Raw genomic sequence first — 18927 nt, 5'->3', positions numbered from 1 at the left:
AGTGTGTGTGTGTGTATGTGGGTGGGCGAGTGATGCAGTAATTTTACTGTAATTCAAAGAAACCGTAATTTCCCAATACAATATAACCCACCCACCCCAGATATTGGAATACTTGGAAATACTATTCGAATATTTCGAACTGAAAATTAGCAAGCAAATATTCGAATATTCGAACCTAAAACGAATTTATATCAAACAAAAATTCCGTTAAATATGAATAAGTCCCAAAACAAATCAACCAACCAACCAGTCGAGATCAGTTAACCAATTATGTACATTTTGCATCCCGAATTTTAAAAAACAACTCCATCGGTAGGCCATGGCAGGTTAGAATGCGATTTGATTTCATACGACAGGGGTCGAATTTTACTTTGCCTGCATAAAAACCGGGCAGATGTCGTAATTTAAATCCGAGTGTTTTCACACACAGCGCCACATACACATCCTCCAGGTGGAAGAAGGGAACTGTCTTGGAAATGTCATAGATTTTCCCCGTCACAGACTTGCTCGTGACGTACCCAGTTCCGGAGCAGTAACCAGGGTAATACTTGTGAGGATAACTCCGAACAGACGCGAACCATTTCGAGTTTTTCTCTCGGATCGGTTGAGCGTTCAAGTTACAGGAACCGCCGACGGAACTTTGAAGAGTTGTCTCCTCCTTGACGAGGACCGGAACTAGGGCTGGGAGGTTGACGTACATGTCATCGTCTGTCTTCATTACGAATCTGGCTTTAGAGCAGAAGTTCGTCACCCACTTGAATCCCATGATCGTCTTGTAGGTTAAGTTCTGGTAGGAATCCACAAAGGATTCTTTTATTATATCGTGATGCACATCATTTTCCTCTTCAACCTTCTTGCTCAAGTCCTCGTCTTTCGTGTCTCCGAGCAGAAACACGTACCTAATAGTACCCTTATTTTCTTTTGAAACCAACAGCCATGTTTGTCTAAGTATGTTCCTCTGTTGGAAATGGCCGTGCACCGTGAACACCAGAACGATGAGATCTATTGTTGAATTTTTCTCCAGTGAATTACACACGGCCTCGTTTTGGATAATATATTTAAAATTATGCTCAAAACAATTTTCGCAAGAATCCGGACGCACAAGGGTGGCATTGTTCAATTGGCTTGTAGTCACTTCCTGTCTTGTTGTGGTCGGTTTAACTGTTTTGCCGAAGTAGAACCCTCGATTAATACTACTGGTCTCACTTTCGGTTTTAAACACACGTGTTTGATACACAAAATCCATGCCCAGAGGGATGTACAGGTAATCCAGCGACCAGACGAGATTCCCCAAAACTAAAACGGTCAGAGCGATGACAATGAGGAGGAATGAGCGCAGACTGTGGACTGAGTCCAGCGACATACTGAGTAGGTAAATTAAACGGGTCCCTGACACGTTCAAAAATATCGTCTGTACAAACTGGAGAAATCGTCTTCAGGAACTATATGTCCTCTTCACGCTGTTCAATACCTAGTCTTCGTATCTCTTTATTGTTCACACCAAGCTGCATACAACAAACGAAACCTCGTGTCATGGAATTCAAGATGTACGGTATGTATCTTCTGTAAATTCGCAAAAAAGAGAGAAATGTTTGCTCAAAATTCTTCTGTGGTTAATCAGAAATGGTAAAATATCGCAATGTGACGACCAGTTTCCTATCAGTTTTACAACAGTCGTCTGCAATTAATGTGGAGTGATCGTTCGTACGATACGAGCTGTGTGAAGGTGCGCCATCACATTGCACGCTAGTTGTATCAACCAGCGACGTATGCCATCATTTCATTCAGTTACTATCGTATCCATGCTTTGTCACGCACATATATTGGAAGTTAGGTGCCAGCTGCTTTCAAAGAAATATTTCTCATGTAGGAAACCTATGGGCAACGAATCTCCTAAACTGGATTCGATTTCCAATTATGTATGTATATTACCAAATCAAGTTCAATGGAACACATACGCCATGTGGCTAACACTGACATACGCTGGGTTTAAATCAAAATTTCATTGATTCCATGTTTGTGCTTGAAGAGAGGTATGTTTGCTAGAATTGAATAGAGAAAAAGTCTGTTTGTTTTGTTTAATGACACCACTTGGGCAGATTAAATTATTAATTATGGGCTATTGTGTGTCAAACATCCTATAACGTAATACCTTTAATATATATATATAATACACACACACACACATATATATATATATATATATATATATATATATATATATATATATATATATATATATATATATATTAGCGATTTGGAATCCGATTTAGGTGGCCGCTGGCCGCGTTACACAGAACATGTCTAGGTAGATGCTGATCTACTAAACAATGGTTGATCACCCTACTCCGTGACGAGTCACAGTGACATGGCTGTTACACAGAACATGTCTAGGTAGATGCTGATCTACTAAACAATGGTTGATCACCCTACTCCGTGACGAGTCACAGTGACATGGCTGTTACACAGAACATGTCTAGGTAGATGCTGATCTACTAAACAATGGTTGATCACCCTACTCCGTGATGAGTCACAGTGACATGGCTGTTACACAGACCATGTCTAGGTAGATGCTGATCTACTAAACAATGGTTGATCACCCTACTCCGTGGCGAGTAACAGTGACATGGCTGTTACACAGAACATGTCTAGGTAGATGCTGATCTACTAAACAATGGTTGATCACCCTACTCCGTGACGAGTAACAGTGATATGGCTGTTACACAGAACATGTCTAGGTAGATGCTGATCTACTAAACAATGGTTGATCACCCTACTCCGTGACGAGTCACAGTGACATGGCTGTTACACAGAACATGTCTAGGTAGATGCTGATCTACTAAGTATGCACATTGCCATTTGTTGCGGATGCGGGCGGGATATAGCCCAGTGGTACAGCGGTCGCTCGATGTGCGGTCTCTGTAGCATCGATCCCCGTCGGAGGGCCCATTGGACTATTTCTCGTTCCTGCCAGTGCACCACGACTGGTATATCAAAGGATGTGGTATGTACTACCCTGTCTGTGGGATGGTAAATATAAAAGATCCCAAGCTGATAATCGAAAAAGAGCAGCCCATGAAATGGCGACAGTGGGTTTCCTCTCTCAATATCTGTGTGGTCCTTAACCATATGTCCGACGCATTATAACCGTAATAACAATGTGTTGAGTGCGTCGATAAATAAAACATTTCTTTCTTTCTTTGCTGCAGGTGCAAAAACCCACTAAACGAACTATCCATGTTACAAACGACTTACACTGAAGCTGAGGCACACAAACCAGGAAGTGTTTAGAAACAAAACAGCACAAACCCAGATATGGTAGCAGTTGCGGGAACACCATAACATGCTTATAAGGTGACAAGGTGGATTTCCTTAAACTGCAATACGTTTACCAGAAGGTAGGTGCAAGTGCATCCCAACCTCAGGAGCTGCCATGTCCATAGCATGCGCGTCTAACTGAAATCGCAGTAGTGGATGACACACGGCGATCGCAAGAATCCAGAGGATTGGGAATGGTTCGAATAAGTGGGAAGCAGTACAGGTCTGCCAGTCTTAGCAGACAAGGACCCAGCCCCAAAAGAACTGCCAGAGGCTGTTATGTATAATACTATATGTCCTTATGTATAATATATGCATACTAGCTGATGCAGTGCTATGTAGCAACACATTAGACTCAGAAGGTACCACTAGCTGGAATAGCTATATACACTTCCTGACAAATAACAGTATTTAGATGTTATACCACAAAAACAAAAACAACTTGGAAGGAATGTAAAAAAATATATATATTATATATATTTCGTGAAAATTATCCAACATATTATCAAAACAAATTGATGACATCAGAAAAACAATATGTCCTCTTTACAAAAACGTTATGCAACAATCAATGAGGTATGAGAATGAAGTATGTAGTCTGCTGTTTGACTGTGATTATCTCATGGCAATTATTAGACTGAAATTAACAGGAGAGACCCTCAGTTTCCAAACAAGAGTAACCTTTTGACATTGAAGACTTTTTTGTTGTAATTCCGGCCAATGTACAAGTAGTGCTTTTGTATAAAATGGGTGTGCTCCGGCCAGGTTTAGTGGGTGTGTTTGTTAAAACCAATATCCCGGGAGAAAGCTGGACAACAGGAGTTGTCCTTTTCAGGATATGTCGCCATCAGGCAAGCAAAGGCGCATAAAAATGGCCTACTGATATTAATTAAAAAAATACTCTAGCCATTAACGCTATATATAGAAATATACAGCGTATATAATTGTGGTATGTGGCCTACTCATATTAATAAACAGACACATATAGCGTAAATGATTGTTCTCTGTGACTTACTGATATTAATACAAGTGTTATATCCACTAACGTTATATAGAAAGATATACCGTACATAATTGTGGTCTATGACTTACTGATATTAATACAAGTGCTATAGCCACTAACCCTATATAGAAACATACAGCGTAAATAATTGTGGTCTATGACTTACTGATATTAATACAAGTGCTTTAGCCACTAACGTTATATAGAAACATACAGCGTAAATAATTGTGGTCTATGACTTACTGATATTAATACAAGTGCTATAGCCACGAACCCTATATAGAAACATACAGCGTAAATAATTGTGGTCTATGGCCTACTGATATTAATACAAGTGCTTTAGCCACTAATCCTATATAGAAATATACAGCGTAAATAATTGTGGTCTATGACTTACTGATATTAATACAAGTGCTATAGCCACTAACCCTATATAGAAACATACAGCGTAAATAATTGTGGTCTATGGCCTACTGATATTAATACAAGTGCTATAGCCACTAACCCTATATGGAAACATACAGCGTAAATAATTGTGGTCTATGACTTACTGATATTAATACAAGTGCTATAGCCACTAACGTTATATAGAAACATACAGCGTAAATAATTGTGGTCTATGGCTTACTGATATTAATACAAGTGCTATACCCACTAACGTTATATAGAAACATACAGCGTAAATAATTGTGGTCTATGACTTACTGATATTAATACAAGTGCTATACCCACTAACATTATATAGAAACATACAGCGTAAATAATTGTGGTCTATGGCCTACTGACATTAATAAAAGTGCTATACCCACTAACGCTATATAGAAACATATAGCGTAAACAATTGTGGTCTGTGGCCTACTGACATTAATAAAAGTGCTATAGGCACTAACGCTATATAGAAACATATAGCGTAAACAATTGTGGTCTATGGCCTACTGACATTAATAAAAGTGCTATACCCACTAACGCTATATAGAAACATATAGCGTAAACAATTGTGGTCTGTGGCCACATAACAATGGCCGTGCTACGAGTTGTGTTAGAGTTATCTTCCACTGTCAACTTTGGGTGTGTTTACTGGATAGTAAATGTTTGATACCATAGAAAAATCATTTTAAGAATATTGTCAGTTAATACTTAGTTTTCGTATTTTATTGGTTGTTGCTTAACGTCTTGTTGGGAACATCATGCAAACATGTTGTGACATCAAAGTTTATCTCCGTAAGTAAATGAAACAAAACATAACATTTGTAGAAGAGCAATAAAACAAAACCTCGCATATTTGCAAATGGATTAGAAATGGAAAGTGGCAGATACAAAAATATAGCATACAAACCCCCAATAAAACCAAAGAAAGAAACAAACCACTAACTATATACCTGCCAACTCGTGCTAAATAACACGATACATGCTCGTCAATCTGATTAAAATTAGCTCTACTGGTCTACCAGTAGATCTAACAGCATTGCGTGGACTCCCATGTCCAGGTGACATTTCATCTATAAATAACAATTTAAATATCGACCAATTACACTTCGCCTTTTATAGCGTTATTCGGGAGCATACAAATTCTAAAAATATCGGTCGAGACTATTTATGCAACAGCCGAACTTTTTGGTCTATTTCAACATTAACAAAAACAGGGGGGAAAGTGCAGTAATAAATTCTAGATTGTATACTAGCATAAACAGATTTATGGCTATACTATCACGACGGGGTTCTTTTCATCTTGAAACGAATTTTATATAAAATTTTGTTCTGAAATTAGTTTCCGGCATACTTCGTAATTCACCCGAATCATTTCGTATACCCTCAGCATAATCCCGAATGTTTTCAAATTTTTTTCAAATCACTGGCATGATTTTTCAAGTAAGGTTTTGATTGGTCGAATGAAAGGTCAACTGGACTTGAGCTCCAACGGGGTGCTGTTAGATCCACAGGTAATAGTAATTAACCAGTGGAGCTAATTTTCATTAGATTGCATGCTCGTCTCGTCAAACACAATTAGGTGAACACTGACATTTTATATGTTCTGTATACAATTTTTAATCAGTTCATCACTGAGTAACATTACTATCTAAAATATACATGTCCAGGGCCCAATTTCACAAAACATCGTAAGTCTAGTTTGTCACGTAAATTTAAATCTACGACTAAATCACAGTTCTTATTACTATTATAGTTCAACAAATTAGTTAGAAGAAGAAATATTTTATTTCTTTTTGTGCTTAAAATACTCCCGCTTCCATACTGATGTAATTTTATGCGTGAAATAGATGCCAAACAGATGTAAACATATGACCGGTGTGTCCGTATGTCGGCAGGTTTTCCCCAGGGCCGTAAGGCGTAGCAGGCCGACACACCTTGGACCATAATGTAAGCGCTTTGACGGAGTGTAAGCGCCTTAAATCAATTGCCGCTACGCCTTGATTTCAAGTGCTCTAAAAAACAATTAAAACAAGTACGGATGTGGCAGTCGCAGACGTAAACTTACGATGTTTTGTGAAATTGGCTCCTGGGCCGTAGCTAGCGGGTGTGTGTATGCAAGGGATGCAGATGTTCCCCTTCCCCGTGAAAAACAAATCAAAGCTACAGCCCTGATGTATCTTATAGTTTTAACAAATGTCCTTCCACAAAGCACATATTAAATATAATCCTCATTAATATAAACAAAATATCTACATTAAAATTTACTATGTGCTCCTTTGGTTTGTCATTGAAAATTAATTTTAAAAATATATTTATGTACTTTTTTTATGTTTTTTTTTTTTAATTTAATTAATTAAATAAATTTATTTATATACATATTTCGTAGTTAAAAATATGAAGAACAAAAATGCCCTGATTCAAATGGATTCACAGCCGAATTGTTCAAAATGTTTTGGGCTGATTTGGGACAGTTTATAGTCAGATCAATAAATTACAGCTATAGTATTGAAGAAATGTCCCATGTGCAAAAACTGGACATAATAACATGTATTCCTAGGCAAAATAAACCTAGACAATTTTTTAAAAAGTGGCGACCAATAACTCTATTGAACTGCATTTACAAAATGGCTGCTGGTTGTATTGCAAATAGATTTAAAACGGTTTTAGATAAAACAATAGATAAAGATCAAACAGGTTTCATAAAAGGAAGGTATATTGAAGAGAATATACGTTTGATATACGACCTAATACAATACACTGAAACACACGATACACCTGGTCTATTAGTACTAGTGGAATTCGAAAAAGCCTTTGACTCGGTATCATGGACTTTTATTGAAAAAAGTGTTAGAAATATTTAATTTTAAAAGTTCAATAAAATGTTGGATTAAAACATTTTATAAAAATTCCATTTCTAGTGTTCTGCACAATGGTTATTTGTCAGAAACTTTTAAATTAGAAAGAGGAATGAGATAGGGAGACCGTATATCTTTATAATTTGTTCCAAAATCCTCTCAATTTTAGTTAAAAATAATGCAAATATCAAAGGTATCACTATTGATGGCGAAGAATATCTAATATATCAATATGCTGATGATACTACTTTTACTCTTAACGGATCTCCCGAGTCTCTGTTCAGTACCATGACATTAATTGATTACTATTCTGGAATCTCCGGTCTAAAAATAAATTACACCATTGGGAAAAAAGGTTCAATCTCTTCATTTAAGAATCGGAGAAATAACTTCTTCTTTTTTCATTTGAAGACAAAATCCAGTTTGGGCTTCTTACCAATATTAAGACGACCAGAAACACATTGAATATACAGACACTGATATTTTAAACAAGAAAACATATTTAATATGTAAGTTTAATCGTAGAAATATTTTATTAGTCAGAAACATCTTACAATGCAGCAAACTCGGGAATGTCCCTTTAAATCATTAATTTTCTCTTTCGACTTGTTTGGAATTGATAGAGCATTACAAGTGGTTTTGTTTCTACTGCTATTTCTCTTTCTTTCTCCCTCCCCCCGATCAAAACCAACTAGTGTCTGTGAATTCATATATATAAATATATTTCTTCTTTTTGTAGTTCAGTTTTGTTCTAGATTTTTTTGTGTATGTAGATAGAGAGCATTTATATCAGACAATACTATAAAACCACCAACATGCAAAACATCACAGTTAAAACAATTTTTAATACATACTTTATCTATTCTGTTGATTTAAAATAAGTTAAATAACAAATTATCAATAATTTATTTTATTATATTAAGTATTGTCAGATTAAATAATGGTAATACATATATTCACTACCAAATTAATCTAGTAATGGTTTGTGTTTGAAAATAATTATTTAAAATAAATTTAAATGTGTACATTCTATATAATTAGTGTTTCATAATTAATGAAAAATAGATAAAATTGATATACATTTTGCATGGTTTGTTTAATAAATGTATTTATGTACAGTTTACATGGTTTGTTTTTTAACCTTAATTAATTAAATTTTATTTCATTTCAACTTATTTTCGTGCTTATATCCAATTAAGGTTCAAGCACGCTGTCCTAGTAGGCCAGGAGTAATAGCTTGAAATAGTCCAAGCCTGGAACTAACTGGTAACAAGCTGAAAATTTCAGGAATGGTCCAGAAAAGTGATGTAAATAACATACTAAAAGTCCCCGGAAATCCACCTTGTGCTAACTTGGGAATCCAAGATGGCGTCCAAAATGGCCGCCATTATCTAGTTTTTATCATATCTTTGCAACCAGACATAGTACAAATGCAAATAAAGTGTCTAAACATAGGTCTTCACACAATCAATGTCATGAAATCATTTATTACATGATTTGAAAAACAAATATCTCAAGAGCTATGGGAAAGGGTGTATGCTAGAGGATCAGTTGTGCACATGTTAACTGAACATGCCTTCTCACGTGCACTTCGTGCTCAAATTCTTACCTTAGCAGCTCTTATTTGTGTCTTAATGGAGACATCTGGATGCATGGACAGCATTGACAAAGATCACTTGGGGAACTTTTACCAAGCCGCACTTAACAAGGAACAGAACACCACTGACATAGCCGAGGAGGAGTGTATCAAGCAGTTAACCCTGATTATTTCACAATTCCTTACCCAGGTTGTGAGTCAGAGCAGAACTGGGAAACTCTGGGTGCAGTATATCCAACAAGTGGCCCTGATGCAACATTTCTTTTGTGCTGAAAGAACAGGGGACTGGAAGCTGCACCTCTACTGTGTGGGGAAATGATTCCACATTTCCATGCTGCGGGACATCTTCCTTATGCAAAGTCTGCCCGGCTGTATCTGCAACAGATGGAAGCTTTGGAGAAACCCATACTAGCAGATGAGTTCGCAATGTTTACAGAGAAGGGTTATTTTACCATTCGTCGTCTTGATGAATTCTGGGGTGGAAACTTCTCTGACCAGATGATCGAACAATTCCTGATGCGGATGATGAAAACATCTGGAGGAATGACGCATGGTCGGGGTATCACAGACAGTATCTTAACTAAGTGGGTCCATGCACTGCCTCGCTGTGTTCCTATTTGTGATGCATTGGAGCAGTTTACAGGGGTGCACACTGCTACCTCAGAGCAACATAAAGACCTGCGCCCAAGCACCCAGTCAAGGAACAACAGGGATCATGTCATCTTTGTGCAGTGTCTGAAGGCACACCCACCATTTGCTGGATATGAACCAGATCGTCTGGTGTCCCTTTCAACTGGAATTGTTGCAGATGCATCTGTAAACTGTGACAATGCAGTAGAAATTGGTCGTGCAGCAGCATCACAAATGGATGGTCAGAAGTTCACAGACATCAAGCTACACAGAAATGACAAAGTGAGGACTATTGGTGAAAAGTGTAAGACCATCAAAGTCAAGGGACAAAATGCAGTAGTCAATCCAAGTGTGTTATTAAACAGAATCACATGTGTTCTGAATAACAGTTCCGAGATGGCAGCATTCTTGGCTTATGAACTTGCTCCTCAGCCACTTTCCCTTTTCAAAGATGGTGTGATGCGGAAACCAGTAAAGAGTGCCCTGGGAGTCATTGAAATCATTCACCACCCAGCAATGCAACAGGCAAGAAAATAGCATTTTTGTTGTAGATGGTGGTCACCTGCTTCAAACAGTTGTTTGGCCACAACCATCCAAATATGGTGGTGTATGTCAGTCATATATTTCATACACACTGAAGCATTATGGTGCTGGATCAACAGTGGTGTTTGATGGATATAATAGCACAAATTCAACAAAGGTATCTGAGCAGAGACGTAGAGCCCAGAAACATACATCCAGTGACATCATATTCGATGATAATATGCCAACTACCACTACACAAGCAGCATTATTGGCTAATAGTAATAATAAGAAGAGACTGATACAAACTCTACGTGAACAGATGCTTATGGCTGGCATACATGTCAAGCAAGCTGAGGCAGATGCAGACACACTGATTGTCTCAACAGCGCTGACCACAGCAGAGTCAGAAGAGCTGCCTGTCATTGTTGTTGTGACAGATACAGACCTACTGGTAATGCTGGTGGCTCGGGCGACCCCTTCTACAGCCATGTACATGCTATGCCGCAGCAGCCCCACAACACTGTACAACATTCATGAAATTCAGCATGCTATCGGAGACACAACCAAACACTTGATGTTTCTACATGCCGTGACAGGCTGTGATACTGTGTCAGGGCAAGCGCAAAGCTTTCGACATAATCCATAAAAAAACAGGACTATGAACTGTTGGACACATTCACAAAGACAAATTTATTCTCAAGCTGTATGGGGCCAGCAACTTTGAATCACTTGATGAATACCGCCACATCGCATACAAGCGGGCAATTGGTCGAACTTCCCTTAACTTCATCATTTCCGCTAGCAGGTCTACCACCAACTAGTGCTGCAGCAAAGCAGCATTTGTACCGCACTTATCACAGGGTTCAGGAATGGATGGGAAATCCTTTGCCACCAACGAAATGGGGGTAGAGATCACAAGATGATACACTCACATCAGTGGAAACTGACCTCGCTGTTGCTCCAGACACTTTGCTCAACATGGTATCCTGCGGATGCAAAAAAGATGGTTGTGGGAGCATGTCATGTGGGTGCAAGAAACTTGTAATGTTTTCCACCTCAATGTGCACCAAATGCAAGGGTGAAACCTGCAGCAATACTACACCTGTATCACTGGATGATGATGAAGATGAAGATACTGCACCAACATTATTAAATATTGATGTAAATGATGAAGATGAGAACGAGAGCGAACCATGATGCAGTAGAGTACTGCATACTTAATACATAACATTATATAAAAAATGGCTTAGAGGTCATATGAGTTTTATATATCTATTACTCTCAACATGAATTGAAACAATTATGGGTTAATTACTTGCATTTGCTGTGTAGAAATGCCTATCCAGTTTGTGTGCTTCGTAATTAGTGTAATGTCAATGTACTAATCCACCATTTTCAGTTTATAAATAGTATTGACTCCGACAACTTATTTTGGATTTAGTAATTTAAAACAACATTACATCATCATAATTATGATTGCTTCTCAGGCCCTCCTTCATGATGTTAAGAAACCATGCTTTATATTACATGCCATTTATGTGTGCCTAATCGCAACAGTTGCAAATAGTGTGGTTTGTATTGGACATAATGACCACTATGTTAATGTTTGTCATATCTGTTTTTCAAATCGTGTAATGAATGATTTCATAACATTGCTTGTGTGAAAACCTATGTTTAGACACTTTATTTGCATTTGTACTATGTCTGGTTTCAAAGATGTAATGAAAACTAGATAACGGCGGCCATTTTGGACGCCATCTTGGATTCCCAAGTTAGCACAAGGTGTATTTCTGGGGACTTTTAATATGTTATTTACATCACTTTTCTGGACCTTTCCTAAAATGTTCAGCTTGTTACCAATTTGTTCCAGGTTTAACCTAATGCCCTTGGCCTATAGGCACAAACATCAGCTCTGGGTTGGAGCCGGTACCGGGCTGCGAACTTTGTACCTACCAGCCTGTAGCCCGATGGGTTAACCACTGCGCCACCGATGCTGGTCATTAATTAAATAAATATATTTATGTACATTTTGCATGGTTGTTTTTAAAAATTAATTATTTAATTTAATTTATTTATGTACATTTTGTATGGTTTGTGTTTGAAAATTAATTAGAATAAAAGTATGTACATTTTGTATGTTTTTGTTTTTTAAATTACTTAATTAAATTTATTTATTTATGTACTTTTTGCATAGTTTTATTTTGAAAATTAACTCATTAAATAAATTTATTTATGTATATTTTGCATGGTTTGTTTTTGCACATTAAATAATTAAATAAATTCATTTATGTACATTTTGCATGGTTTGTTTTTGAAAATTATTTAAGTAAAAAATAAATATATTTATGTACATTTTGCATCCCGAATTTTATAAAGAAATTCCATCGGAATCTCATGACTGGTTAGAATTCGATTTGTTTTCATGATACAGGGATCGAGCATAACTCTGGTGTTATGAAAACCGGGCAGTCGTCGTAATTTAAACCCGAGTTTTTTCACACACAGCGCCACATACACATCCTCGAGATGAAAGAAAGGAACCATCTTCGAAATTTCATAAATTTTTCCCGCCACAAAGCTGCTTGTGACGTAACCCGTTCCTGAGCAGAAACCCGGGTAATGTTTGTGAGGGTAACTGCGAACGGACGCGAACCATTTCGATCTGGCGTCTCTGATTGGTTCAGCTACGATGGCACACGTACCGGAAACAGAACTTTGAAGAGTTGTCTCCTCCTTGACAAGGACCGGAACTAGGTGTGGGAGGTTGACGTACATGTCATCGTCTGTCTTCATGACGAATCTGGCTTTAGAGCAGAAGTTCGTCACCCACTTGAATCCCATGATCGTCTTGTAGGTTAAGTTCTGGTAGGAATCCACAAAGGATTCTTTAATTATATCGTGATGCACATCATTTTCCTCTTCAACCTTCTTACTCAAATTCTCGTCATTTGTATGACCAAGCAAAAACACGTGCCTAATAGTACCCTTATTTCCGCCGGACACAGCCAGCCATGTTTCTCTAATTGCCTCCCTTTTTTTGAAGTGGCCGTGCACTGTGAACACCAGAACGATGAGATCTATTGTCGAATTTTCCTCCCGTGGATTGCACACGGCATCATTTTGGATAATATATTTAAAATTATGCTCAAAACAATTTTCGCAAACATCCTGACGACTTATTACTGTGGTTGATTTAACTGTTGTGGAAGGTCTGCTGGTTGATTTAACTGTCGTGGTCGTTTCGTTGAATGGTTTACCTGACAGTCCACTGTTTGTTTGCACTGTTGGCAACATGCCTGGACTGGAGGAAACAGTTTTGTTACGGTAAAAAACTCGATTAAAAATAGTTCTGGTCTCACTTTCGGTTTTAAGCACACTTGTTTGGTACACGAAACCCATGCCCAGAGGGGTGTACAGGTAACCCAGCGACCAGACGAGATTCCCCAAAACGAAAACGGTCAGAGCGATGACAATGAGGAGGAATGAGCGCAGACTGTGGACTGAGTCCAGCGACATACTGAGTAAATTAAACGGGTCCCTGACACGTTCACAAATATCGTCTGTACAAACTGGAGAAATCGTCTTCAGGAACTATATGACCTCTTCACACAGTTCAATACCTAGTCTTCGTATCTCTTTATTGTTCACACCAAGCTGCATGCAACAAAAGAAACCTCGTGTCATGGAATTCAAGATGTATGTAGCCTCTGTAATTTCTCAGAAAACGAAAGATAGAAACAAACCCACACATAAGATGGGGTTTTTTTGCACAAAAGTCTTCTGTGTACAGATATTCTGAATTATCCTGAGATGAGCTGGCCATCAGTTTTACAAGCGTTCTGCCAGTGACTGGAAGTGATCGTTCGTCTGATTCGAGCTATGCTGAGGATGGTAATCCTGAGACATCTGTACTGGCCTGATACGTGTGTCACTACAATACTCGACCTGTGCAAAGCCTTCACTTCACTTTAGGTGGCAGCTGGTTTTAAACTGATATAACACGATATGCGAAATCGCCTGACATGTCTTCATTTTCCAGTCAATAGATGAATAGCGCCATTACTTTTTTCTTTGTTATCTGTAAAATAAAAGAACATCCATTAACAGAGCGTAGGCCAGTGGTAAAGCACTCGCTCGATGCGCAATCGGTCTGGGATCGATCCCCGTCGGTGGGCGCATTGCACCACCGACGGGCTCATTCTGCTAGCTGCTTATTTTTATACAGTAGCTACAACATTCATTGTACCACGCTTTTATGTATGTCCCTTTGATTTTGCCCGGGGTGTATGCCACAGTTAGACCACGGACGTGTCTAACGTAAATTTGAACGATTGTTGAATGGCTGTAGAAAGTTACGCCTACATGTCACATATAGTTCAGCAGGAAGTACATTAGAAATTGTTTTAAAAAGTAACACTTTCACTAACATTAGTAATAAAGTTACAATATAAATTTGTAAAAATAAAACAATTATTATCTTTAAAAAAACCCAAACAATTAAAATTAAATATTAAATAGTTTAGCTCCATTTTCCATTAGATTACTGATCAGCTGCAACACTTAAAAAGGGCATCTCCAGTATTGAGGGATTCATTCATTCATTCATTCATTCCTTTTTAACGCTGCTAACTCCCTCAATACTGGAAAGGACGCTTATAGTAAGGGCTGCAGAGGTCATGGCACACCACCCACTTTTCTCTGTTACTCTTTTCAGAAGACTTGAAATGGCATATTTTAACACCTGAAATTCAAAATTTTCTCGGGGAAGCATGTCTCATCCACCCCTCCCACAAGGTTCAAGCCCACAAATACATGTAGTTTCATCCACAGACATTCGCCCCGCCCCCGCTCAGTGGGCTTTGTGCAACAGTCTTGAAAAGTACCCACCTCCCCCTCCCCCAACTACCTGTTATATATATGTATATATATATATATATATATAAATATATATATATATATATATATATATATATATATATATATATATATATATATATATATTTTTTTATATGTAATATAATTGTCAAAGATTGTCAAAGATTCATTTGGACTAGTTTTGTGATTTCCTGAAATAAAGTCTCTACTAGTATATATTAAGCACACATATTATTTTAGAAGTAATATTTAAAAAATTTTTTTTACTAAATATAGCATATATTATAATAGTAAGCCATGTCATCATCATGAGTTAACATAATTAGCTTTTGTGTTGTTTCTACGTAACACTAAAAAGGTTTCCAGAAATCCCCTACTATTAATACATTGGTACAAAGCGCATCTACTGAGGGAACGGTTGTGCTTTCAAAATCTGGTATTTTTAATTGCTATACCTGTGACTGAAAACGTATTTTTGCATAAATTATGATAATGAGTGGGTGTTTTTTTTAAATCATTCTATGTGTAGTTTGTAACACATGCAAGTGTTCAAAATGTATTTTATAGGAACAGAGACCTGATTTTAGCATGTAATACTCATGTACATAAAACTATTTTTTAGACAAATTTTAAAGGGACATTGCTGAGTTTGCTGCAATTTTAAAGATGTTATCGACTAACAGAGACTTTTGAACGATTCTAATTACAAATAAAAAATATTTTTCTGCATAAAATATTAGTGGCTGTATATTAAACGCGTTTCTGATCATTCCATGGTCTGTACTATGGTTAAATTTCATTTCATTTCCTAAAATATAATTTTTTCGTACGTACGAAATTATTTGAAGACAAAATCCAGTTTGGGCTTCTTATAAATATTAAGACGACCAGAAACACATTGAATATACAGTCACTGATATTCTAAACAAGAAAATATATTTAATATGTAAGTTTTATCGTTGAAATATTTTATTAGTCTGAAACATCTTACAATGCAGCAAACTCAGGAATATCCCTATCACATTTCTCTTTATTCCAGGCTTCTATAAATCCAAGTTCATAAAGAAGAGATGTCACATATGCAGCACAGTTCTTATAATTTCTAATGCATGTCATTTTAAATCTTAAAGATTTGTACATTTTATAAACAATAGAATTTTGGTTATTAACAATTTTTAACCAATACAACAGAATTCTTTGTTTAAACAAAACAGAGATCGGTATTCGTTCTAATTCTGCAAAAACAGCAGCATTTGGTGTTCTAGCTCTGCATTTAAAATAGTCTTACAGGTACCTCAGTACTTAATTTCAATATTTTTCCAGATCTGTAATAATATTTATGCCAGCTACCATACAGCAATCAATCTAATTAAAATTAGCTCCACTGGTCAGATACTATTACCTGTGGATCTAACAGCACCCCGTTGGAGCTCATGTCCAGTTGACCTTTCATTCAACCAATCAAAACCTTTCTTGCAAAATCATGACAGTGATTTGAACAGAATTTAAAAACATTCGGGATTATGCCGAGGGTATACGAAATGATTCGGGTGAATTACGAAGTATGCCGGAAATTAATTTCAATATATATATAAAATTCGTTTCAAGACGAAAAAAACCGTGGTGGTATAGCCATATAATACGTTTATACTAGTATACAATCCAGAGTTTATTACTGCAATTTTCCCCCTGTTTTTTAATGTTGAAATAGACCAAGAAGTTCGCCTGTTGCATAGATAGTCTCGCCAGATATTTTTAGAATTTGTATGCTCCCAAATAAATCTATAAAAGGCAAAGTGTAATTGGTCGATATTTAAATTGTTATTTATAGATGAAATGTCACCTGGACATGAGAGTCCACGCAATGCTGAAAGATCTACTGTTAGACCAGTAGAGCTAACTTTAATCAGACTGTACAGCAATATAGGTAGAATCATTCTATCAAAAACATACAATTTTGTGCTAATATTCATTGAAACAGACAAAAATAAATTACACAAAGAAAACACACTTTTCATGGCCTGTGCCGCTAACAATTTACATGCTGTCTTAAAGTTACCAGTATAACTAAATGTAATATCTAAATAATTAAACGTATCAACAATATCTATCACTGTGTTTTAATATTTAAAGCTAAATTTATGGAGTGATTTTCTTTTTTCAAATACACATTTTGGTTTTACTTGTAGTAACTTCTATTTCCCATTTATCGTAATAAGAACTCAAGTTGCCAATCAGTTTCTGTAATTCATTTATCGTAACAAGAACTCAAGTTGCCAATCAGTTTTTGTAATTCATTTTCGGAATTTGAAAAAAGTACAGTATCATCAGTATACATCAACATAAATATAGAAATCTCATTCAATATTTTAAGTGTATTAACTTTTTCAATCATTTCTTCTTGCATATCATTAACAAACATAATAAACAGAACTGGAGATAAAGGTTCTCCTTGTTTTTACACAGAGTCAGACATAAACAAATTCAGATGTATTCGAAAATAATCTAACACAGTTCCATATATGAACATACACTGAGGTTAAAATAGTTACCATTTTATTACTAACTCCATTTTTTTTACAGGTTTCAGCCATAAGAAATCTCTAGAAACAGTATCGAATGCCTTTTTAAAATCTACAAATGCACACGATAGTTTGTCTTTGTTGTTAAGAGTATTTGAAATTAAACCATTTAGTAAATAAATACAATCAGTAGTGTTATAACCATCTCTAAATCCAAACTGATATTCATTAAAAAGAGACTGTGCTTAACACCAGTCGTTTAATCTATTTCTAAACAGAAGAGAAATGTTTTTGCAAAAACGCTCATGATAGTTATCCCTAAGTAGTTGTTAACATCATTAATAATTTCCCTCTTAGGGATGGGAATAGTGACACCACGTTCCACTGTTCCGTATACACACCATTATCGTAAACAAATGTAAACAACCTTAATAATACTGGCGCTAGAATAGTTTTACAATCAATAAATAATTCAGCTATAATGCCTACCAACCCTACGCTTTTGTTTCGTTTTAAACACTATTTCTTCAATACAAATTGGTTAGTCGAGTTGTTATAATTAATATGTTGCTCATTTGTAATATATTCATTAGCACTAATATCTGTATTATCATGTTTGCTATCCGCTAACTCTTTAAAATATTCGACGAACTCATCTAATGTTAATGTACCATACATATGTATGTTTCTTTGAACGCTTAGTCTTTTTCCGTAACTTTTCAGAGTATTTTGTTAAATTACGTAAAAGTGTTTGCTCTTGCTTGTTATAAAGTAATTTTAGATCCTTAATTCTATTCGCCCTGTAAGATTAACTTAATCCGGTGAAAACGCCAGTGTTTAAGATTATCTTCATCTCAGTTCGGTGGCAACGTGTTCACTGGTGTTATAATCATCGTGATCTCGGCGGACACAAATTAGCAATGGGAGGGGGCGGGCAACCCGCCTATCACCACTGTGTATTTTTTGTATTTATTAATATGTATTTATTGTATTTATGTACATTTATGTACACCCACCATCTTGTTACAATTATATTGACTGCTGTATGTATATATAGCCTCATATGCCGTAGACTACGGCCTGAGTGTAAATAAAGTTCAGATCAGTTCAGTTCAGGGAGGAGGGAAGAGATAAAAGATTGACTTTAAGCAACCACCAAAGGGAGTGTCAAAA

At 36.6% G+C, this 18927-nt stretch overlaps 2 protein-coding genes across 2 annotated transcripts; both read right to left on the bottom strand.

Annotated features, from left to right (window-relative positions):
* Positions 1-238: 238 nt before the first annotated feature.
* LOC121392347 (beta-1,3-galactosyltransferase 5-like) lies at positions 239-1363 on the bottom strand. Its single transcript, XM_041523589.1, has one exon. It carries the CDS (start codon positions 1361-1363, stop codon positions 269-271), a length of 1095 nt encoding a protein of 364 aa, XP_041379523.1. The 3' UTR covers positions 239-268.
* An 11251-nt stretch (positions 1364-12614) lies between these two features.
* Positions 12615-14430, bottom strand: LOC121392346 (beta-1,3-galactosyltransferase 1-like). Its single transcript, XM_041523588.1, has one exon. It carries the CDS (start codon positions 13871-13873, stop codon positions 12701-12703), a length of 1173 nt encoding a protein of 390 aa, XP_041379522.1. The 5' UTR covers positions 13874-14430; the 3' UTR covers positions 12615-12700.
* Between the last annotated feature and the right edge of the window lie 4497 nt (positions 14431-18927).

This window comes from Gigantopelta aegis, unplaced genomic scaffold (assembly GCF_016097555.1).
Source record: "Gigantopelta aegis isolate Gae_Host unplaced genomic scaffold, Gae_host_genome ctg3623_pilon_pilon, whole genome shotgun sequence".
Lineage (NCBI taxonomy): Eukaryota > Metazoa > Mollusca > Gastropoda > Neomphalida > Peltospiridae > Gigantopelta > Gigantopelta aegis.
Note: the sequence above shows the minus strand (reverse complement) of the source record. Positions and strands in the feature narration are given on the sequence as shown.

Bases quoted from the DNA above. Each gene is read 5' to 3' on its own strand.
- LOC121392347 (XM_041523589.1), bottom strand. From the start codon at position 1,363: ATGTCGCTGGACTCAGTCCACAGTCTGCGCTCATTCCTCCTCATTGTC.
- LOC121392346 (XM_041523588.1), bottom strand. From the start codon at position 13,873: ATGTCGCTGGACTCAGTCCACAGTCTGCGCTCATTCCTCCTCATTGTC.